Source organism: Phoca vitulina, unplaced genomic scaffold, assembly GCF_004348235.1.
Source record: "Phoca vitulina isolate PV1807 unplaced genomic scaffold, GSC_HSeal_1.0 scaffold9, whole genome shotgun sequence".
NCBI lineage: Eukaryota > Metazoa > Chordata > Mammalia > Carnivora > Phocidae > Phoca > Phoca vitulina.
Genome location: NW_022589712.1, coordinates 655264 through 678966, shown reverse-complemented (window position 1 = coordinate 678966; position 23703 = coordinate 655264). Strand labels below are relative to the sequence as shown.

The 23703-nt window shown below is 41.5% G+C and overlaps 1 protein-coding gene across 1 annotated transcript; it reads right to left on the bottom strand.

The window, feature by feature from the left end:
• Nucleotides 1-2267: 2267 nt before the first annotated feature.
• On the bottom strand, nt 2268-23668 carry TCTE3 (t-complex-associated-testis-expressed 3). The gene is made up of 4 exons (XM_032407453.1): nt 23443-23668; nt 12112-12318; nt 9667-9825; nt 2268-7514 (listed from the first exon to the last, which is right to left on the bottom strand). The coding sequence occupies exons 1-4, from the start codon at nt 23554-23556 to the stop codon at nt 7404-7406; spliced, it is 591 nt and encodes a 196-aa protein (XP_032263344.1). The 5' UTR covers nt 23557-23668; the 3' UTR covers nt 2268-7403.
• Between the last annotated feature and the right edge of the window lie 35 nt (nt 23669-23703).

Below are 23703 nucleotides of genomic sequence, written 5' to 3'. Positions count from 1 at the left end.
TGAGGGCCCCTGCCCATTTCGCGCTCGGTCCTCGGCCACCGCCCCTCGGCCGCCTTTGTTCTCTGCCGGCGGCCTCACGCTCTCCGCAGCTCCTGAAGCACCTGCCGGGGAGCCAGTCTACGGCATCCTCCGCTGCTTTCATCTGAAAAGTTTATGCACACCCAGCTCCCGCCTGTCGGGATCGCAGTGTAAGAGAGGCTCGGCGCCGGCTCGCACGCGCGGGGTGCTGCGGCGCGGGGTGCCCTGCGCGGCCGCGGCCCCGAGAGCCTAGAAGGCCGCCGGGTGGGCCGGCGCGCACCGAGAGCTCCCTAAGCTGCTGACCTCTCGGGCCTCTCGTCTCGTCTGCGAAGTGGGCAGAAATCCTGAACCCTCAGGATTAGTGCAAAGGTCACGGTCCAAAGGTAGGCTGACAGAGGACACCGACATCATGGGAAGCGTTTTACTCGAACTGAATTTATTTTTAATCCTGGTTGGTAGACTTCACCTGGCCACTTCTAGATTTCTCACACACGTTAGGAACTGAACCTTAGAAGAACATGGCAGACAGTTGTGACAAGGGTCCCAGAAATCCGTTGCAGTTGACCTCTCAGCAGACACTTGAGCATCTGAGAGTGTAGAGGACTTGCTTCAGGCAATAGACACATGACTTCCCTTTCCTTATTTTTGCTCACACTCAGCAAGCAAACGTTTGGAAAGGAGAGTAAAGGGATAAAGGACCTATTTTGACTCTCCCAGCCCACCTATTCCTGACTTTCCATTCCCATCAGCTCAGAAATGGCACCAATAGCTGGAGACTCACAAAGGGCTCCTAATTTAAACTTTGCTTTCACTCACAACCTCAGTCAGACCAGCTTCCTGTTTCCCTACCCACTGAAGAAAATAGCCTGTCTGAATCCACCAAGAAAAATCAACAACTTTCTCCCAAATTCTCTTAACTCATCAGGGCCCTTACTCAGATTCTTTAGATGGAATTTAACATTAAATATATATACATATATATATTCAGAATATACTTTCATTTATTTCGGTCCACTGTCCTCCCTTGGGTATTCTGTCTCTAGATCAGATGCAAGTTTAAAACTCTTCATTCCAAGTCAACAGATACCGACTCAGCCCTTCAACGTGCAAGGCAAGCCAGAATATTCAGGAGACACTCTTGTGGATTCCAGTCCCTGCCCACGGGCAGTTTCAACACTGAAAGAATATGACACAAATATATAAATGTATTTAAAGGCAGTTTAGGTGGGAAAAAATTTACTTGCAAGTACAAAAGTTAAGATTTTAAGGTTGACATAGAACTTGAAAAGTATCTTAAGAGACTGGGGTAGGACAATTCCAGGTCAATGTACAATTGGAAGTGGAAATAGGGTTTCAAGCCTGAAAAAGACTGAGAGATGGAAAAATAAGAAGCATCAGCCATTCCAGTGTGGGTTGAGAGTAGGGTAAATGAAGGCAGATTCCAGGAGTTAGGGGTGAAGTATACAGGGCAGTAGCATGATGCAATGGTGAGAACAAAGATCAAGAGTTAAGATTTTGGGGGCACCTGGGTGGCTCAGTTGACTGAGCATCTGACTTCTGATTCGGGCTCAGGTCTTGATCTCAGGGTGGTAAGATCCAGCCCCTGATGGGGCTCCCCGCTCAGTGTGGAGCCTGCTTGGGATTCTCTCTCTCCCTCTCCTTCTGCCCCTCCCTCTTCCCTCTCTTAAAAAAAAAAAAAAATGAGATAAGATTGTGATCAGTAACAACTGTGCCATTTAATAGCTGTGTGATCCATAATGGGTTAAGTTTTTAATCTCTCTGAAACTCCATTTTCTCATTTGTAGGATTAAAATAATAATGTCCATCCAATTATTTCACAAATATTTTATGAAAAGCAACTATGAACTAAGAATTATGTTAGGTGATAGAAATGTAAGGAATCATTCATTCATTCATCAAATACTACCTTGCTACGTACTAAGTTGGAAATAAGTGGAAAAGGAGCAGGAAACTAAGTGACAGATATTGTAAACTGAGAGGATAGTGTTTCAAAAAGAGGGACAGTCAACTATGTCAATTGAGAGGTTAATAAGATGAGGACAAAGAAATGTCCATTGTATTTAGCAATCTGGGGGTAATGAGCAAACTTAATTATTTTGAGCTGTTTCTAAGGAGTGGCAACTTCAGAAGCTAGCCTGAAGTCCCTTGAGGAGGGAACGGGAGGTTAATACGTGAAGTTTGTGCCAAGTATCTGAGAAAGAAAGTAGCTGGAGAAGTGGGTTGTTGTCTTTAAGGCGGGACACAGGGGAACAAGCTTGAATGCCAAGGAGGGGGAGCAGAGGGGGCATCGCGTGCAGGAGCTAGGGAGGCAGCTCTGGGAAGGCCAGAAGCCAGCATGGTGCTGGGTAAGCCCTTGACAGCAAGAAGCACAGTCTATCCACTGTGGCAAGACAGAAAACAGAATGTGGCTGCAGATGCAAGTAGGTTTTGAGACTTGGTGGCGAAAAACTTGAAAGATTTTCCTCTGATATTTTTTCTTTCCTGAATGAAATAGGAGGTGAAACCACCCATGGAAGTGAGGAGAGGAGAGGAATAAGGAGGTAGTGGGGAGAGGTAGGAGAGCAAAGTTCCTAGGATGCCAAATGCTTTGCCTGCTGCAGGTTTTTGGTGGAGAGCTTCAAGGGAAACCAGTCTGTCTGGCTTTTCCATCTTCTCAAATTTAGCTACTTGAATTCAGGCTATGAATATGCATTTCCTTCAGGAAGGGGTTTTCCCAGATGAGTAAGAGGGGCAAAGGAATTTGAGTGTGTTTGTAAGGCAGAGATTATAAAATGGGTTATTGCATCGACTGGGGATTTCAGTAAGATTCTACAGGTGCTGAGCCCTAAGGACAGAAAATGATGGTATAAAAATAACCTGCTTGAGTCCGAGATTTGAGAGGTCATCCTGCTATTGATGACAGCAGAGTCTACAGTTTGAACCAAGGAGGAGATAACCAAGGTGGGCTAGAGGAAAAGGTCACCAAATGTGAGTTGGTCAAGGAATCAGGAAGCTAGAGCACGGACTTCTAGTTTTCCTGAGAGCACAGGACTGTAAAAATGACCACAGAAGCTGAGACCATGCAAAGTGATCTTAATAATTTGTAAAACTCCCTTACTGCCAATTATAAATGTACAGAGAATTTTTTTAAATTGTAAAACTAATGTTTAGTACACCATAAATCCAAAAAACACTGAGAATTAGTGCTTTATTTCTGTGTAAAATCTTTACCAAGAGTAGTTTGAACAGTGCTTGCCTTCTACTATCACTTACCTTTTTTGTGTCTTGATAAATTGTCATATTCCTTCCAGCATTTGATGTTTTGCATTTTCAGTGTTGTAAGATACCTCCAAGTGTCCTTAACGTGAAGTTGTTATCAGTGTCTCTTCATCCTTTGTCACAACCACCTGCTCTAACTGATCTGTGCAATCTGGGTGCAGGTTTCCCAGCAGCGCCTGGTCTGGCCCAGCAGCTTAACCAGAGCTCAACGCTAACCAACCCCATGGGTCTCTGAAAGGATGCAACCAGACTTCACTGCAGTAAAAGCTTGCTTTTCAGTCTCTCTGTAATTAACAGTTTTCTTTCGACATGACAACTAACGTGGACATTTGGCCTGAATGCTAGCCACACCCACTGGGATTTGTCATTATTATGACTGTCTTCTACCAAGTCTGGTTGACCACAAGCAGTTTTCTGTCTCTAGAGCAGTTTAAAAGATGTTGATCCAACGTTACCATGCTCTTTCTGCTTGTTGGATGGTACCTTCATGCAGGCTGAGGTCTCATCATCTCAGCTTCACTCTTGTCATTTTTAAATTTCCTAATCACATCCAATTTCATTTGCAGCTCATTTATTTCTTTGATGCACTTTCAACTTTTTTGTCAAACTTTGTAAAACAAAATTCTAATGTAAAATGGAATTTTCTTTTTATGGTCCATTTTTGTGAAACATCCTGTGGGTCTGTCTCTGGGAGACAAGGAGGCAGCACCGCTGCACACTTTGCTGTCTGTGTTGTGGCCGAAGCACTGAGTAATGGGGTGCAGCGACCGATCCCCGACGGGCCTTGAGAGGAAGACCAGGATGCGTGGGGTCATCGGTGTGGTGATCTGTGGGTGATCTGTGGGCTGAGCACCTATGCGGTCTGTCCTTGATGTACTTGCTGTCAGTGTAGCAGAGTAGTTGAAATTTGAGTCATGCTGTTGGGGGACTGGTGTTTCTTTACTAGACCGTGGCAATCAAAATTTGTTCATACCAGAACCGTGCCCACGTGGGGACTGCCTTACTGGACAGTTATCTGTATGGGTATCAAAGTCACAAAGAATGGTAGCAGGAGTCAATGGAGATGGGGGCTGGGGTCCCCTAGCTCTTGTCTTCGCGTAATGAGAAGGAACAAGCCAGGGGCCGTGGGCAGTGGCGGCACACAGACATGAAGAGGTGTGAGTCCACACCGTGTGCTTTGCCAGGAGTTGGAGTGTTTAAGGCCCGAGGGGTTGCATTAGGGACTGAGAGGAACAACAGCTTTTGCTTGAGGGGCTGTAGTGGGCCTGTGCGAACGAACCTGGTGTCCTCTTGGACAAACCCACCATGATGACCACTCTGTGACCTTCTGGAGCACAGCCCCCACCCCAGGCTGTGCTTCTATTTAAGCGCACCCTGTTTAGCCACACTCTCGGGGCCTGACGGGCTTGCTCTGCCCTGGAGATAGGACTATGACACACAGCGATTCTTCACCATTCTCCCCCCTGGCCCCCCACAGGTATGCCCACCCTCCAGGGCTGAAAAAGCAGGTCTTAGGGAAGGTGGGGTTTTAGAGATCTACGCATCACTGCCGCCCGAGACCCGCTTCTGTCTGCAAGTCCCCGTAACAAACCACTTCTCCTCAGGCTGGACCTGGCCTTTTTCTTTGCTCTTATGGTTCCTTTGGAGGGTGCTTTGCATGTACCTACCTTTCAGAGAACCGGGACTCTTCTGTGGGGACAAGCCAAGTCCTTGTTAAGGAAAGAGACTCAAAATACATCTGGAGGAGAGGTTGGGAATATAGAGGAGGGTTGTGGGGCCTGCAGAGGAAGGTCACCAACCTGACCTGAAAAGCTCTGAGGAGCAGGAAGTCAGATCAGGGACGTGCAGATTTCTCCAGCGGCTGAAGCAAACATCTGCGTCATATCTGATGTGATTCGTCCTTACAATTCCTTAAGGACACTGGGAAATTGGTTCAGGATGGTCCTGTGGCTTCTGCAGGCTCACAGTGAAGCGGCTGCCACGGCGGAGCAGGAAGACATGGCTGATTGCAGGGCAGAGGCTCTCTTGGTCCAAGCCTCCACACAACTTGGAGGAGGAGAGGCTGGAAGGGGTCTTTGTGGTGGGAGGGAGGCCCAAACAGAAACATGCAGGAGACTGGATGAAAGTACAAAGGAGGACATCGAAGGTGACTGATGACAGGGGGGTCAAGTGGGGGCAGCAGTAAGAAGTACTGCTGGGTTAGAGATGTTCACATGAACCTGGAATCCATCAAACCTCGAAAAACGGCAGTTCTCTTCCCTGGAGAATCAGACCCGTAAGAGTAAGCAGAAGAGTTTAACTCAGAAGACGACCGAGGACTGAGAGGACCTGGGCCAGGGGGTGACATGACCTCGGTCATGCCTTCCAGACGGACGCACCACCAATGTTCTGTGGGAGGCAAAGAAGGGTGTGCTCCCCATTCCTCCCGAGGCGCGCTCGCCACAATGGAAGCCTGCTGAGGCAAGGGCCCTGCTCCACACCCTGCGCCTCACACAGTGCCTGGGACATGGTGTACACAGAGTGTGGCCGAACAAAACAGCTGAACTAACACACAGATGAAAGGGGCGCTGCAGCAAAGCCAGACAAGACTTTGCGGTGGAGGAAAGGGGAGGATTTGAGTCACTTGTATGGAATTCAACAACGAAGTGTGTACGGGGTTGGGGAAAGCAAGAGAAAGAGCAGAGCGGAAGGTACTTCCGAGACCTCAAATCAGGTAATACCAGCAGGTCACATTTTTGGACGTAGGAAGGTCCAGGGTTCTGTGAAGTGCTGGGCACAAGTGCTTGGTTATTTACTACGTCACATAATTCACACGCTAGCCTTAGGAGGTCTCATTCTCACTTTACAAACAGTTCTAGGAGGCCGTACGCTTTACAACTAATGAATCCTGCAAATTCAGCAGGAAGGTGCATTGCTTAACATGAGCTGTTGCACAGGCTCACTACCACTTTTTTGGCGGCCACAGATCACAACTGAGAACTCCCGTGTTGAAGATTCTTTGGGCAACAATGACCATGTTTATGCTGTGCAGCACGGACTTGTTTGTCCTGGATTATCCAGCTCATGATAACACATAAGTGAAAAGAAAACTCTCCTCGACCTTTCTACATTCCAGTCTTGGACTATTCAACTAATGGCTGTTTTAACCATCCATTAAGTTTGACATGGTTTTCCAAGTTCTGATTACAACTCATCTGATCACAGACATTACTGGTTGCCTCCTCCAAGCCCACCCCCTGATTCCTTGCTGGAAGACCTCTGACTGATAGTCATGTCTACTCTTTTCATGTGGCCATGTGCTCCAACAAAGGGGGGATGCAGCCCCAGCCCCAAGGAGTGAACTATGACCCATCTAGTCACAGACAGGACAGGAACGTGATTAAATCAAGTTAAACAAATGTATGTAAAAGTCTGGCGGGGGAAGGGGAAAGACAGAAAAAACCTGGGTCCCTGATCAAATGCCTGGAAAACAAAATTCTGTTTTTAAAAAACAAAACTAAACAAAACAAAAAAACCCCACTGGTTTAGCTTTTTCAGTTCTTGCACCTAAAAAGAATTTAACTAACAGACTAACAAAAAGAATGACCACACGTTAAGCATTTTGATTGGTTAGGGATGTGTTAAATACATTAATGTCTTTATTTCAAACTTGGTAATTTCTTTCCAAAGAATGCCTACAACGTATTAAAATGCCATTTAAAGATATAACTGCCTTTAGAAGTTTTCCAAAATCTATTTTAACATTTACTCGACACTTTACAAGGTTGTGTCATAATTTCCGGTAGCAAATTCTAATTGTCTTAACTCTAAAAAGAATGATAAGTAATTTCCCTATAGTAGCACCCACTATAAGCATTTATATACTCTATCTATCCTTACATGTATCGTACATACATTTATACTTTGGGGTCATAGAATGTTAATAAATATGATAACTAGTAAGTATGAAGCTAAAAATCTGGCTTTTACTTGTTTGTTGTTAAAAGAATACAGTCAGTCTTCAGCTGGAGGCCAAAGCATAGCTAACCACTATGAAGTTTGCAAATCTTCAAAGTCACAGATCTCGGTAAAGTTGAGAAGCAAGCACTCCTATAACTTGTAATGAGCTATTCACAATAGAGAGCAAACACCAGGGCCAAGGCGACGTACGTTTCCGTTTCCTGTTTCGCCGCAACCCAGCTGTCCCATGCAACATCCCATATCCATCTGCTGGCAATCTGTGATACACAAATTTCAAAAGACCAACTTTAAATTGAACATGTTAAGAAGTAAACTTTAAGTCTATACAGTATCTCAGAAAGTCATATTTAGAAAGTAGTTTGTCCAATGCCCCCTTTCCTGAAAGGGCCCCTCTTCTCTTCCTGGAGTGGTCCTTCTCTGACGCAGGGACTGGACCTTAGCAGAGTGTCTGGGCGCAGAGCGGGGAACCCTCTGTAACTGGGTCTAAGAGTTCTGCATACAGTACTACTCCGCTGTGTTACACTCCCTGATATGGAATTCTCCTTTCCATCCTTAAAATATGTTCAAGGGAAAGTTTATTAGAACTTTGTTTTGAAATAAAGAAATGGCATTGATTATCCAAGCAGACCATTATTGAAAATTCTAAATCCTTTACTTCGCTCACAAAGCCATACGTGATTTGAGTACAGCCTACTTTTCCATGGTGGATATAAATGGCCACAAACCTGTTGTGGTTTCTCCCAAGAGGGTGAGTCTATTTCTCTAGCCCTTGAGTATGAATTGGTCTTGGGACTTGCTCTGAGCAAAAGAATGGGACATTGTGTGACTTCCAAGCAAAGCCTTCAGAGGTCTTCTGCTCCCACCTGCTCAGAATGCTCTGAGGAGACCCCCACATAAGGAAAGCCACTCAGCCCGCCAGAGGACGGTGGCTCACGTGCAGGAGAACCCGGGAGCCCCAGCCAACAGTGAGCACCGGCCACCAGACACGTGAGCGAGGCCATGTGGGACGGCGAGTGTGTCAGGGAGACCAGCAGGAGAAGCCGCTGCTATAGTTTGGCTGGCCCACAGAACGATGACAGATAAACGGCTGTCGTTCTGCGCTGCTAAGCTGTGGGGTGGTTTGTTGTACGGTACAGTTACCCACGTGCGCTACTGAAATATACGGCAAGCACACAGGTTACTAACCAAGCATGCCAGTTCCCCGCTGCCACGGCATCTTTCCACTCCTGCATTCTCCGGTTGCCAGTCCCTCTCCCCAGTCTCTGGCACAGCTGGTTTCTTCGTGACATTCAGATATCAGAGGGCCTCCCTGGCTCCAGACAATCCCAGGGGCCGCTCTGCCCTACTCTAATCTCCTCCACGTGAGAAGTATGTGCTGGTGTTCTCTTATCCCTGGGTGCCAAGGTCACCTCCGTCTTGTTGACTCTTGTGTGGCCAGCAGCCCTCTGCCTGCTTCGGCGAAGACTGCAGACCGTGACCAGCTGCCATGCGTTGACGGGCAGCTCACTCCAGCTCACAGGGTCTAGTGTATTCATATTTGTAAATGACCGCGATTGCCTTGCTGCTGACTGAGGCCTCTGTGCCAGAGACCACGTGGATGGCTTTCTTACAGACCCACTCATTTAGCCCTCAGGGTAGCTGCGGCCCTTAGGTGTACCATCTCCGTTTTACAGATGAAAACAGCCATGCCCCGGCCGCAGGCTCCGACTGTCGCTGCCAGCATTCCTGTCTAGGTCAGCTGGACTCGGAAACCTAAGCTGTACCACTGTCCATCCCATTCCATTTCTTAAACGCTGGCCTGCATTGTTTTCTTTCCTCAAGTAAAAACTCTCGGAGAATCATGGTCTGCGTCTCCCCATTTTCTTTTTCTCAGTACCTAACCTAACTCCCATTAGTGCTCAAAATAAATGTACTGGTTAATTATCAAATGACATTAAATTGTCAAAATTAGTGTGATCACGGAATAGGATAGCTATATAGTTTAATAAATTATCAATAGAAAATTGCCATTTCTGGGGGCGCCTGGGTGGCTCAGTTGGTTAAGCGACTGCCTTCGGCTCAGGTCATGATCCTGGAGTCCCAGGATCGAGTCCCGCATCGGGCTCCCTGCTCAGCGGGGGGTCTGCTTCTCCCTCTGACTCTCCCCCCTCTCATGCACTCTCTCTCTTTCTCATTCTTGCTCTCTCAAATGAATAAACAAATAAATAAAATCTTTAAAAAAAAAGAAAATTGCCATTTCTGGGTTAGTACTTTTCAAATAAGAGGCACTGAAGGAAGATACAGTTAACAAAACCATCCTCTGTCAGAGAGGCACCTGGGGCCGTGGAGGCCATGGCACAGGAACTCAGGTCACTAGAGGGGACACCGTGGGGCACTGCCTGGGAGATGCTGCGTCAGCGTGGTACTCACATTTATCGCCTGACCAGTCTTTTGAATAAACAATACTTTTATAATGAACTTGTAACGGTGATACCCAAATTCTTTCACTGCTGACAAGATGCGGTCTGCTAACTCAAGTGACAAATGAGAGAAGACTTTATCATCATATTTGACATCTTTAAGACTTTCCTTTAAAAAAATAGAAAAAACATTTTAATTTTCAAACCAAATATTTTCTACATAAAAATTCAAGAAAACATGTATCTAAATAATACATATAACTTTAAAAAAAACAGATGCATTCCTAACCAAATAGTATTAAATGAATGTTGAGCTTATCAATTTATTTCAATAACAATGCTGAATAAAGTTTATTTGGTTTTTAATCACATTCAATTGCTCTTCATTACCAACCCTTAACCAGTTAAGTTTTCCTTTCAAACAGCTAGTGGGGAGACACGGGAATTTTAAAACAAGGCTTCTGGGAATGCTTAGGTAGATGAAGGAAATCTTTCTCTAATTTCCATATTTGCTAAAACTCAGACTTGCGTTTTCCTAAAGCCTGGGTTTCCTGGACGGGAGCCTGTATTATGTGACTCCTGTCTTCCCCAGTGTCCTTGAATTAAAGCCACTTCTCTAGCTGCTCCCTCTGTGGACTCCAGGGGGACGCTGAGGAAATCCAAGGTTTCCCGCCATGTCTGCTGTGGATTAATCACAGCTGGGGAGACAGATGTGAGTCATGAGGCACTAGGCTTTTCCACAGCCCATAAGCAGACTGGACCACCTGGACCACCTAATGAGCAGACTGCAGGTACCTTTGACTTACCTGGACAATGATGAATTAATGTGGTTCTGGGTCCTGCGATAACAAATGAGCTCCTACCAGCTAATTTTATAGACATGTAAAACCAAATAGATTGCTCTGTTTTTTTGTTTTGTTTTGATTCCCTTCTAGAATGGTGCTGGACCTAAAACTGGGTCTAGAAGCATTTGTTTCCCTCAGGCATTGGCTGTGTTTCTGTCTTTCAGACGTTTAGCAACATCCACTCTCTCTTCTGAATCTGCCTAACAGACCTCAGGCTTTGCCCGCCCACATGCTCTTATTTAACAAATAATGAGTGCTTGCTATAGGAAGACACCCACAAGCTCCAGCAGTGTATACTATTTCTGCACCCAGAACTATGTTGAATTTTCCGTGAACCCAAGCGAAAATCCCTGGCCTCTTTATGACACCTAGCTATCCACCTACATATCCAATCAGCTGTTCCAGGCCCCATCACACTCAATGCAATTCTGTAAATTATCATATGTAAATACAATTTGAAATCCTACTATATCCAATAAATCCGAACTCAGTCTATGTGGTAAGACCAAGTAAGAGACACACCAAATGTATATTCTCATGTCACAAATGCTTGCTGTTGGTGTTTAAGTAAGAGAAGAAGGTAATAATTATTTTATTGTATTAAATTGAGTTTAATTTCTTTATTTCCTGAAGCCATGACAATGATTAGTTCAGCTTAGAAATGTATCTGTCTGTGGTAGTAGAGGGAGGCTAGAGTAGGCCTCCTAAATATTCTTCTGTATTAATAAAAGTTAATTCATTTAAATAATTAACTTTGATATGATTAAAAGAGTATTAATCATTTATACAAAATAAATTAAAGAGATGCTTTCTTCCCAACACCTAGCTCACATCAGTAGTTACTGAGAGAATGCACCTTGTAAACTGAAGGGGAGGGAACTTTGAAATCAGAAACGTATCTGGGGTAGACTCAAGCTTGGTGGAGTCCCACAGGGGAATGTGGCCATCAGAAAACGCCTGGGTGCCTGGGGCCCAGCACTAGAGACCACAGATGAAAAGGTGATTCAGAAAAAGTGGTCCCTCAAATTTTCTATAAATAAAAAACTTTAATTTTGTCCTTTAAGAAAGATGATGAAGGAATTCTTTCCATCTGAACAATGTAGCCTTCAGATACCAACACTAGTATAAATAATGTTGGTATTAACATTAGCCTTACAGTATTTTATAAAATTGAAGCAGCTTTTTTGGACTAGCCTGGAAACAACTGTCTTAAATGACCTTCAGATTCCAGTCACAGTTCAAGGAAGGGGACCAGTGCCTGTGTTGGTAGTTGCCTGCCCTTAAATGCTTCAGCGTCCAGGGACCACCTTTTCACACCCATATACAGATACAGTGTGTTTTGTTTAACTCATTCCTCCAAATATGGGAAAACATGAAACCTGAGGGATAATTTATGGATAATTACGGGTTAATTAATGGTTGAAATAAAAGAATTAAGTCTAGCTCACAGCATCAATGTGAAATATATTTGAGTATGACTACAAAAGTACTTCCATATTTTCAGAGATAAATGCTAAAAAAATCAATGAAATATATGGCCATAAATCTTAATACAGTTTATCAAATCCCCAAAGCTAAGATATTGCTATCATATGTATTTATCAACCTACCTTTAATATCTGCTGGACTTTAGTTTCTACTGAATGAGCTTGGAATTTTTTCAATGGCTCCATTCTATATGAATTAGCAAACTTTAATTTTGCCAGGGCACTCTTCCATTCTTTACCTAGATCAGCAATTGAATCATCAAATGGAGGCTCTACATACTGAACATCATGAATCGATTCTCTCAGTCTTTCTCTTAAAATCTGTGTATACTGAAACAGGGGGGAAGGAAAAGAAAAAGAGATCACTTTTTTAATTGTAACCCTGCTACAATGGGACAGAGCTGACACAAAGTTTGGAAATCCATTCTAATTGATAAAGAAGTTGCTGAATCCTAGATTCAGTGATTCACTCCTGGCTATCAATTGGGTAAAAGAAAAAAAAGTCTATCTAGCTAGCAATCATCTATTTATCTATAAACACAAATTTGCATATGTATATTTAAAATATCCATGGAAGATACAAAAGAACCAGAAACAAGAGAGGCCTCCAGAGAGGGCAACTGGGTGGCTAGGAGACAGGTGTGTAAAGAAAACTTTCTGGTTCTCTACCCTGAGGTTATGAAAATATTATCCTTCATTGTGTTCTTACAATTTTATTTACTTTTGTCTTTGAGTAAATAATACCATTATTTACATAAATATTTACATAAATAACATTACATAAGTCTTAAGTTGAAAAGATAACTAAAGTGTATTGATCTGGTACCTACATTATTTTATGGTTTTGAGATTCAACATTCATTCTGTGACATTCAACACTCCTTAAAGAAATATTTATTTGGTGCCTAATATGGTCCAGATAAATGTTCTAGGCTCTGAAGTTACAGTGGTGAGCTTCGTTTTAATAGCTAGGGATTAATTGTTCGGCTTATTTTAACTCATAATCAAGGAGTCTCCATTCATGGAGGGATCATTCTAATGGACAGGAGGGCTGATTGACAATTTAAAGCATACAGAAACATGAATAAACGGATTTATATAGTAGCAAATGCTATCAAAATAAAACCACATGACTTGGTAGGAACTCATTGGGAAGGACTAATTTAGACAGAGTTACCAGAGAAGGCCCCTCTGAATGAAGTTAGATTTGGGCTGAAGCCCAAAAAGAACAAAGGCTTCAAGGCTAACAGTGTGTTCTAGGAGCAGGTTTGTGGTCAGTGTGGGTCAAGTGTTCTGAGCAAGGCAGAGTGGTGACATGATGGAAGCTAGAAAGGCAACCGAGGAGCAGGTCGTGAAGCACTGAATAGAAAGAATGTGGTGAGCAGTTTGGTTTTATTCTCAGAACAGCGGGAAGTCGCTGGAAAAATTTAAGGATGTGAGTGATATGTTCTAAATTACAGTTTTAAAAGGTCATTCTGGCTGGTGTGGTGAACAGATTAGAGGGAGATCAAGGTTTGGAGGGAGATAACTTTATACTTTGTAATGCTTTTTACAAATAATGTTAACTAAGTAATTCTGTAACCAGGAACATGGTTTACTTTGGCATTTATGTAAGAATTTTTATTTCCAAGTAATTTTTTATTTTAACACAAATCTTTCAATTTATTCTGAAGCATTTATTCTTTTGCTATTTTTTCAATGAGGCTTTAGATTTAAAAACACGTTTTATGTTTTTAGGAGTTGTTTTTATATAGAATTACTGTTGCACCCACCTATTAAACTTTTATTAATTTTAATGTTTATTATCTCTCGATTTTTCTAAATATATAATACAAGTCTACCTATTTCTATCATCCCTCCTCCTTTTCAGATTTTACTGCAGAGACCAGTAGTTTAAGATGTAAATATTAAAAATCACAATCCTAGGAGTATTGTGAGAGTATTTATTCTCTACCACTGATGTTTCTATGTGGCAGAAACTGGCACTGGATCAATACTTCCCTTTCTTTGCCCCCTCTGAGGGATTTATCTGATTGGCAGGTTGGCAAGACAAAGAACATGTTTAAATGTAGATTCTTCCAGCCCTTCTCTTGGCATCTGATTATATCATCTGTTTGACCACTGCATACGTTTCACAGAGATAGGCCATCATCTTAGATATATATCATTGTCCAGCTATGGCCGTGACTATTTGGTGAGCTGGTTTAATGTGAGTAGAAATGTTACCATTTTTTTTTTTTTTTTTTTAAAGATTTTATTTATTTATTTGAGACAGAGAGAATGAGAGAGAGAGAGCACATGAGATGGGGGAGGGTCAGAGGGAGAAGCAGGCTCCCTGCCGAGCAGGGAGCCCGATGCGGGACTCGATCCAGGGACTCCAGGATCATGACCTGAGCCGAAGGCAGTCGCTTAACCAACTGAGCCACCCAGGCGCCCGAAATGTTACCATTTGCCAGCCTATTTTTCATCACTAATAGTTTGTTAATGTGGCTATATGATTTTTTGAATGTTTAACCAACCTTGCTTTCCTGGAACAAACTCCACTCAAATATAATATACTATTACTATTATTATTATTATTTTACTGGAAGTTTATACCTTTTGACCTCCTTCACCTATTTTTCTTTTTAGATTTCACATATAAGTGAGATCATACAGTATTCGTCTGACTTATTTCACTTAGCCTACTGTTCTCAAGGTCCACATATGTTATTGCAAATGGCAAGATTTCATTCTTTTTTTAATGGTGGAATAAATAAATACTTAGGTTGTTTTCGTATCTTGGCTATTTATTGTAAATAATGCTGCAATAAACAGGGATGCATGTATTTTTTCAAATTAGTGTTTTTGTTTTCTTTGGACAAATACCCAGAAATGGAATTGCTGAATTGTATGGTAGTTCTTTTAATTTTTTGAGGAATCTCCATATTGTTTTGCATAGTAGCCGTACCCATTTACATTCCCACCAACACTGCACAAGGGCTGCCTTTTCTCCACATCCTTGCCAACACTTGTCATCTCGTTTTTCAATAATAGCAAATCTAATAGGTGTGAGGTAATATCTCACTGTGGTTTTGATTTGCACTTCCCTGATGATTAGGGATGTTGAGCATCTGCTCATGTACCTTTGGCCATCTGTACGTCTTCTTTGGAAAAATACCTATTCAGAACTTCTGGCCATTTTTTAATCCAGTTGCTAGGGTTTTTTTGCTGTTGAGTTGTAGGAGTTCTCCACATATCTTGGATACTAACCCCTTATTAGTTATATGATTTGCAAATAATCTCTCCCACTCAGTAGGCTGCCTTTGCATTTTGTTGGTTTCCTTTGCTGGGCCAAAGCTTTTTAGTTTAATGTAGTTCCACCTCTTTATTGTTGCTTTTGTTGCCTTTGCTTTTGGAGTCGGATCAAAAAATCATCACCAAGACTGATGCTAAGGTGTTTACCACCTATGTTTTCTTTTTGGAATTTTATGGTTTCAGGTCTTACATTCAAGTCTTTGAGTTTATTTTTATGTACATGTAAAATGCTGATCCAGTTTTGCCAATAACCATTGAAAAGACTGTCCCTTTCCCTATTGTGTATTCTTGGCTCCTTTGTTATAAGTTAATTCACCATAAATATGTGTTTACTTCTGGACTCTGTTCTGTCCTATTGATTTAAGTGTCTGTGTTTATGACAATGCCATACTGCTTTGATCACTACAGCTTTGTAATATACTTTGAAATCAGAACGTGAGATGCTTCCAGCTTTGTTCTTCTTTCTCCATACTGCTTTGGATACTTGGGGTCTTTTATGATTCCATACAAAGTTTAGGATTGTTCTGTGAAAAATGCCATTGGAATTTTATTAGGGATTACACTGACTCTGTAGATTGCTTTGGGTAGTATGTACATTTTAACAATATTAATTCTTCCAATCCATGAACGTTGAATATCTTTCCATTTATTTGTGTTGTCTTCGGTTTCTTTCATCAATGTCTTACAGTTTTCACTGTAGAGGACTTTCACCTCCTGGGTTAAATTTATTCCTAGATATTTTATTCTTTAATGCAATTGTGAGATGAGATTGTTTTCTTAATTTCTGACAGCTTGTGTATAGAAATGCAATAGATTTTTTTTTCATATTGATTTTGTTGACTGCCATTCTGCTAAGTTTGTTTACTGAATCTAACAGTTTCTTGGTGGAGTCATTAGGGTTTACTATATATAGTATCATGTCATACACAAATAGTGACAGCTGTACTTTTTCCTTTCCAATTTGGATGTCTTTTCTTTCTTTTTCTTGCCTAATTTCTCTGGCTAGGACTTCCAATATAATGTTGAATAGAAGCGTTGGAGTGGGCATCTTGTCTTTTTTTTTTTTAAAGATTTTATTTATTTTTTTTGAGAGAGAGAGACATAGCGAGAGCAGGAACACAAGCAGGGGGAGTGGGAGAGGGAGAAGCAGGCTTCCCGCCGAGCAGGGAGCCCGATGTGGGACTCGATCCCAGGACCCTGGGATCATGACCTGAGCCGAAGGCAGACGCTTAACGACGGAGCCACCCAGGCGCCCTGGGCATCTTGTCTTGTTCCTGAACTTAAAGGAAAACCTTTCAGCTCCTCACCATTGAGTATGATGTTCACTGTAAGTTTGTCATATATGACCTTTATTATGCTAAGGTATGTTCCCTCTAAACCCACTTTGTTGAATTTTTAGGATAAATGGATATTGAAGTTTACCAAATGCTTTTACTGCATCTACTGAGATGACACAATTTTTTAAAAATAGAGAGGTGAGGGGCAGAGGGAGAAGCAGACTCCTGGCTGAGCAGGGAGCCTGATATGGGGCTCAATCCCGGGACTCCAGGATCATGACCTGAGCCGAAGGCAGACGCTCAACCGACTGAGCCTCCCAGGTGCCCAAGATGATACAACTTTTATCCTCCATTTTGCTAATGCAGTCTCACACTGATTGTTGGGGATGCTGACCATCCATGCATCACTAGAATAAATTCCACTTGACCATGTTGTATGATCTTTTTAATATATTGTAGAAGTTGGCTTGCTAATATTTTCTTGAGGATTTTTGCAACTACATTCATCAGGTTTATTGGCCTGTAGTTTTCTGTTCTCTGGTGTCCTTGTACGGTTTTGTTATCAGGGTAATGTTGGCCTCATAAAATTAGTTTGGAAGTGTTCCTTCCTCTTTTATTCTTTTGAAGAGTTTGAGAAAGATTGGTATTACTTCTTCTTTGAATGTTTGGTAAAATTCACCAGTGAAGCCATCTGGTCCTGACCTTTGTTTGTTGGGAGGTTTTTGATTACTAATTCAATCTCCTCACTAGATATTGGTCTGTTCAGGTTTCCTATTTTAGGAATTTATATATTTTTTCTGGGTTGTCCAAATTGTTGGTGTATAACTGCTAATAATACCTTATGATGCTTTCTATGTCTATGATATTAGTTGTAATGTCTTTTTTTTTTCTCCTCTTTCATTTCTGATTTTGTTTGAGCCCTCTCCCTTTTTTCCTTGGTTTCTCTAAATAAAGGTTTGTCAATTTTATCTTTTCAACGAACCAGCTCTTAATTTCACTTATCTTTTCTATTGTGTTTTTAGTCTCTTTTTCATTTACTTCTCAAATATTTCCTTTCTTTTACCAAATTTGGGTCTCAATTTTTCTTTTTCTAGTCTTTGATGTATAAAGTTAGATGCTTGAGATTTTTTGTTTCTTGAGGTAAGCATTTATTGTTATGAAATTCCCTCTTGGAAATGTTTTGCATTCTATAAATTTTGGTATGTTGTATTTCCATTTTCATTTGTTTCAAGGAATTTTTAAATTTCTCTTTTGATTTCTACAGTGACACATTGGTTGTTCCATATAATGTTTTTAATCTTCACATATTTGTGATTTTTTCAGTTTTCTTCTTATAATTGACTTCTTGTTCCATACCATTGTGGTTGGTAAAGATGCTTGGTATTTTAGTCTTCTTAAATCTATGAAGACTTGTTTTGTGGCCTAATGTGATAGGTCCTGGAGAATGTTCCATGTGCACTTGAGAAGAATGTGTATTCTGCTGCTCCTGGACGGAATGTTCTATATATATCTGTTAAGTCCATCTGGTCTACTGTGTCATTGAAGCTGATGTTTTATTTTTTGTCTGAATGATCTACCCATTGATGTAAGTAGGGTATTGAAGTCCCCTATTATTACGTATTGCTGTCTCTTTCTCCCTTTATGTCTTGCCTTATGTATTTAGGTGCTCCTATGTTGGGTGCAGTATATGTATTTTATTTTTCTTAACATGTTGTTGGATTTAATTTGCTATAGTTTCATTAAGAATTTTTGCATCTATGTTCATGAGGAACAGTGGTTTGTTTTATTATTCTGGTTTTGATAGTAGGATAATGCTGACCCCGCAGAATGAATTGGGAAGAATTCATGCATGTTACTTCTACATATGCTACAAGCCCCAAAATGTTATTTTGTATTTAATCAGCCAATAATCTTTACTTTTAATTTTTTTTCCTAATTTATAATTTTTAAAGTTATTATTTAAATTTTAGCTAGTTAACATACACTATAATACTGGTTTCTGGAGTAGAATTCAGTGATTCATCATCCCAATAATCCTTAAACAGAAAAAAAAAATATTTATCTACATATTTACCACTTCCAATGCTTTCATCTAGATACATATTTACATCTCTTACCACATTCATTATGCCCAAAAGACTTCGTTTCACATTTTGGATAGTGCAGAGCTTTTGACGGTGAATTTTTGATTTTCATATATTTGAAAAACCTATTATATTGCCTTTGTTTTTGAAAATTTTTTTTCACTGGGTATAGAATTCTAGGTTGATGGTCTTTCAACTTTAAAGATACTTTAAAACTAATGAAAGTGCCAGTTTTCTGGCTTGCATTGTTTCTGATCAGAAGCCTGCTCTCATTTTACCATTCCTCTGTACCTACAGTTTTTTTTTCCTAGCTGCCTTTAAATTATTAAATCATTGATTTTAAGCAATTTGCTACACGTCTCAGCATAATATCCATGTTTCTTGTGCTTGAAGTTCATCGAGCTTGGATTTGTGGGTTTATAGTTTTCATTAAGTTTGGAAATTTCTCACCCATTATTTCTTCAAATCTTTGTCTGCCCTGTCTCCTCTCCTCACTTGGGAACTCCAAATATAAATATATATACATATATGTGTATATATATATATATATATTTTTTTTTTTTTTTTGCCTGAATTTCCCTGTATCTCATTTATTTCTCCTAATATATTTTTTTTTCAGGTCTTCTTTCCATTGCTGCCTCTAAGTTCACTAAGTTCTGTTCTGCAGTGTGAAATCTGCTATTTCCATTCAGTATCTTTTACATCTCTAACATTATATTTATCAACTGTAGAGTTTCATCTGGATTTAACATGCTTGAACATACAAAATGTAATAACTGTTTTATCATTTAATATCATATAACTGCTTTAATTTAATGAAAACTAATACAGTAACTTTTCTGTAGTAACTACTTCAGTGACCTTTTATACTAATTCTATCTTTGCTATTTGTCATTTCTGGGTGTTTTTATTGTTTCTTCTCACTTTGAGTTCTATTTTCCTGTTTCTTTGTAGGTCTGAAAATATTTAATTAGACAGAAGATACTGTGACTTTTACCTTGGTGTGTTTTTGCATTCCTTTACATACTCTTGAGTTTTCTAGCATGTAGTAACAGGAACAGTTTCATTCTCTTGAGACTTGCTTTTAATCTTGATAGACCAAACTGGAAAAATCTTTAAGTCTAGAGCTATTTCTTCCCCCAGTACTGAGACAATACACTTCTTAGCACTCTAACCAATGCCCTATGATTTACATGGTTTTCCACTCCTACTGGTGGAAAAACAAATGATTTTGTCTGAGTGCAGCTATTTTTTCCTGCTCCTTTTGGTGGTTCTTTCTCTGGGAACAGGTGGTTTCCTTATTAGACACACTGATCCTCTAACCTGAAGACCTGAGGAAAATCCTTAGCAGATCTTTGGAGCTGTTTGTGCAGCTCCCTCCTAATACTCTGCTCTGCATTCACACCAGCTTCATCTACCCTGGCTCTCAAACCCTTCTCAACTAAGGAAGAGCTCTCCACAGGTATAGGCCAGAATTCCCTCATCGGGGAGTCAGAGGAAATCTTGGGGGTCACCATTCCTATCCCCCACCCCCAGAGATTACTATCCTGTCTTGCCTTACATCTCATCAATGGAAGAACAATTGCTTCATACATTTTGTGCTATTTTCAATGGCTTCTGGTAGGAGTTACTCCATGTTGGCTGCTAGTTGGAAGCCCTTCATCAGAAATCTACTGTTTTGATTATTTGCCAGGCTGCATTGTTTTAGTTGGAGTAAAGAGGAATTATTTGCTCCCAAAGCCTCTTAAAAATAAAATCTTATTTTGGGGCGCCTGGGTGGCTCAGTTGGTTAAGCGACTGCCTTCGGCTCAGGTCATGATCCTGGAGTCCCTGGATCGAGTCCCGCATCGGGCTCCCTGCTCGGCAGGGAGCCTGCTTCTCCCTCTGACCCTCCCCCCTCTCATGTGCTCTCTTCTCTCTCTCATTCTCTCTGTCTCAAATAAATAAATAAAATCTTTAAAAAAAAATAAAAAAAAAAAATAAAATCTTATTTTGTTCTTTTTTTATTAAGAGAATACTTCTCTAGAGTAATTGCCATCTTTTTTCCCCACAACATACACAAGGGATACAACAAGACTGTATCCTTAACAGTGGCTTACAACTGCAATGATTCCCTTGGGGATAGAGCATGCATGCATGGTTTGAAAATAACAGTGATTCTAACTTGCTGAAAACTCACATCTCTAACATTTCTTCCTTATATATAATTTTGGCCTTTTGATTCAGTTTTCCTTTTTTTTTTTTTTAAAGATTTTATTTGACAGAGCGAGAGACAGCGAGAGAGGGAACATAAGCAGGGGGCATGGGGGAGGGAGAAGCAGGCTTCCGGCTGAGTAGAGAGCCCGATGCAGGGCTCAATCCCAGGACCTGGGATCATGACCTGAGCCGAAGGCAGATGCTTAATGACTGAGCCACCCAGGCTCCCCATGATTCAGTTTTCCTTTTATTCATTATTTTATCCTTTCATTAAGGAAGAATCTTTGTAATTACTTCTAAAAATTAGAAATGTTTTAAATATGATCAACATTTTTGCATCTACAAAAATAACCTGACTTTAATTATTTAACCTAGTGATACAGCATTTCCTTATGTTGAGCCTGCTTATAATCCCAAAATAAACAGAGTCTGGTCATAAGATGCCACTATATTAGTAACAATATTATATTAATATACTAATTAAAGGCTATTTGGGGCACCTGGGTAGCTCTATCAGTTAAGCGTCCACCTTCAGTTCAGGTCATGATCCCAGGGTCCTGGGATGAGCCCCGAGTCGAGCTCCCTGGTCAATGCAGAGTCTGCTTCTCCCTCTCCCTCTGCTCCTCCCCCCAGCTCATGCTCTCTCTATAGCTCTGCTCTAAAAATCTAAACGCTATTTGCTTGTATTTAAGATTTTCAAATGTATATACACAAGTAAGACTAACCAAGTCTTCAATTTTTTGGTTATCTGTTTATGGTTTTGGATCTTTGGTTTGAGCAGCTCACAGAATGGAAGAGAAGGCTAAAGAACCAGACACATGAGGCACATCAGTATTCTGTCCTCAATTTGAATTAATCCCAACCATTTTCTTACATTATTCCATGAAGCGTTCAACTAATTAGCCACATTTGTGTCTCATCTAACCACAAAGTTAAGGAAAATGACAGTCCCATTAAAACTCTATTGTATGGGAAATGAATTAATCCTCCAAAGGAAAATGGAAGTACTATTACTAGAAGAAAAAAAAAATGGATGCAGCACATATAAAATTAAAAGACATTTAAATCGATTAAATTGTGCTGTGTGTCTTCATGCTTCCTATGCTTAAGAACAGAGGAATTCTCTACTACCAAAAAATTAGAAATTACCCATTAGTGCACTTATTATTCTCAGGTCCATTTAGTGAGCATATGTGGAGTGCATTCTCAGTCTCTTCCCCGTTTCTGGTCTATTCAAATTTCTTACTCCTAGAAGCCTAGGTCTTAAAGGCAGCTATGATCGATCACATCCATATCAAACAAGAATGGCCTTGGTCCATATCCCTTTATTTTCAGACTATGGTCTATATACCACGTGTATATATATCCTTTAGGATTCAGGCTTATTCATTTTTCAAGACCACTTCTGCCATGTAGTAGGAAGTTCCTAAAAGGCACCTTTGTCTGCCTCAAAATACAGAAATTTTTCTTTACTGCTGGTGATCTATCTATAAAACAGATTTATTACCAGGCAACACGGTTGATCCTTGAACAACAGGAAGGTTAGTGGCACTGACCACCCCCCTCCAGTCAAAAAAAAAATCTGTAACTTCTGACTCCCCCAAAACTTAAGTCTACTGTTGACCAGAAGCCTTACCAATAATATAAATAGCTAACGAGCACATATTTTGTATGTTATATACTCTATTCTTACAATAAGGCTAGAGAAAGTTCTTTTCAAATTGTTACAAATCTCAAAAAATTTTTTTCAATATATTTATTGAAAATAATCTGTGTAAGTGGATCTGGATGGCTGGCCCTCATGCTGTTCAGGGGCCAAACTGCAGAGCACGGCTTTTGGGAGCATGAAACTTCACTTCCAACAGGTGAAGTTTCCAGCCTCGCTCTGCATTTGGTTTTGTGAAATTGCTCTAGTTTTCCTCCTCTAGTCTGTTCTTTCCTTTGTAAAATGGAGACACCACAGAACTGTCATTACAGCCGGCATGTTTTGATTCCCGTTTTATTCCTTGAAATGTTTTAGGAACATCAGCGTTTTGTCTGCTCTCTCTCCTTCACCTCGGAGATTATGGGTCCCATGAAGTAGGTGGGAAAGGAAACCTTGAGACAAGTGGACCAGGATTCCCAGGGCAGATGCTAGTCTCAGCTCTAGCCTTACAGTTCCCTATCCTTGGACAAATTATTTCCTCAGTTAATGTCTCAATAAAAGGAGAAGTCTCCATTACAATAATGGTTTTTGGACTGTGGTCTCACAGAAATCCTGATGTTATTCCACCCATAAAGTGAAGGGCATCTTCCACTAACCCCAGACAATAAGTCTCACATTTGTTTTTTCCTCCTGCAGGTCCCTCAAATACTGAGACTGCAGCTGTTTCTGAGAACTCAACACATCGGACCCTTGTCCTTGTCAAAACAGCACACGTGTGGCCCTGAGTGCAGAGCCCAGGGAGCACGAGGGAAGGGAGAGGGAGACCGGGGAGCACGAGGGAGGGGAGCGCGAGCCCCGGGAGCACGAGGGAGGGGAGCACGAGGGCGGCGGGCCGCTCACCGACACCAGCCCCGCGCCGCCCGCCACCGCGCTCTGGCCCCGCCCCCGCACTCACTGCCTCCCTCTCGAACATGCTGGGCCTCCTCTCCCTCCGAGGCTGCGACGGCGCCGGCTGCAGCTGAGATGCCGGACTCGAAAACGGTTTCCCGCCTCGCCCGCGTTTCTCCATGGCGCCCGCACTCCACCACGCCCAGCGGCCCGCCTCCACTCGCCCCAAACGCCTCCGCCGCTTCCCGCGAGAGCTCAAGTCCCGCGCCTGCGCCGCGCCGGCCAGAAGTGCGCCCGGGAGGGAGGGGCGGGGCGAGGCGTGCGTCAT

Bases quoted from the DNA above. Each gene is read 5' to 3' on its own strand.
- TCTE3 (XM_032407453.1), bottom strand. From the start codon at position 23,556: ATGGAGAAACGCGGGCGAGGCGGGAAACCGTTTTCGAGTCCGGCATCT. The intron at 12,319-23,442 runs GTGAGTGCGGGG...CCCCTGTTTCAG, and splicing joins GCATGTTCGAGAGGGAGGCA to TATACACAGATTTTAAGAGA. The intron at 9,826-12,111 runs GTAGGTTGATAA...ATTTTTTTAAAG, and splicing joins AAGTCCAGCAGATATTAAAG to GAAAGTCTTAAAGATGTCAA.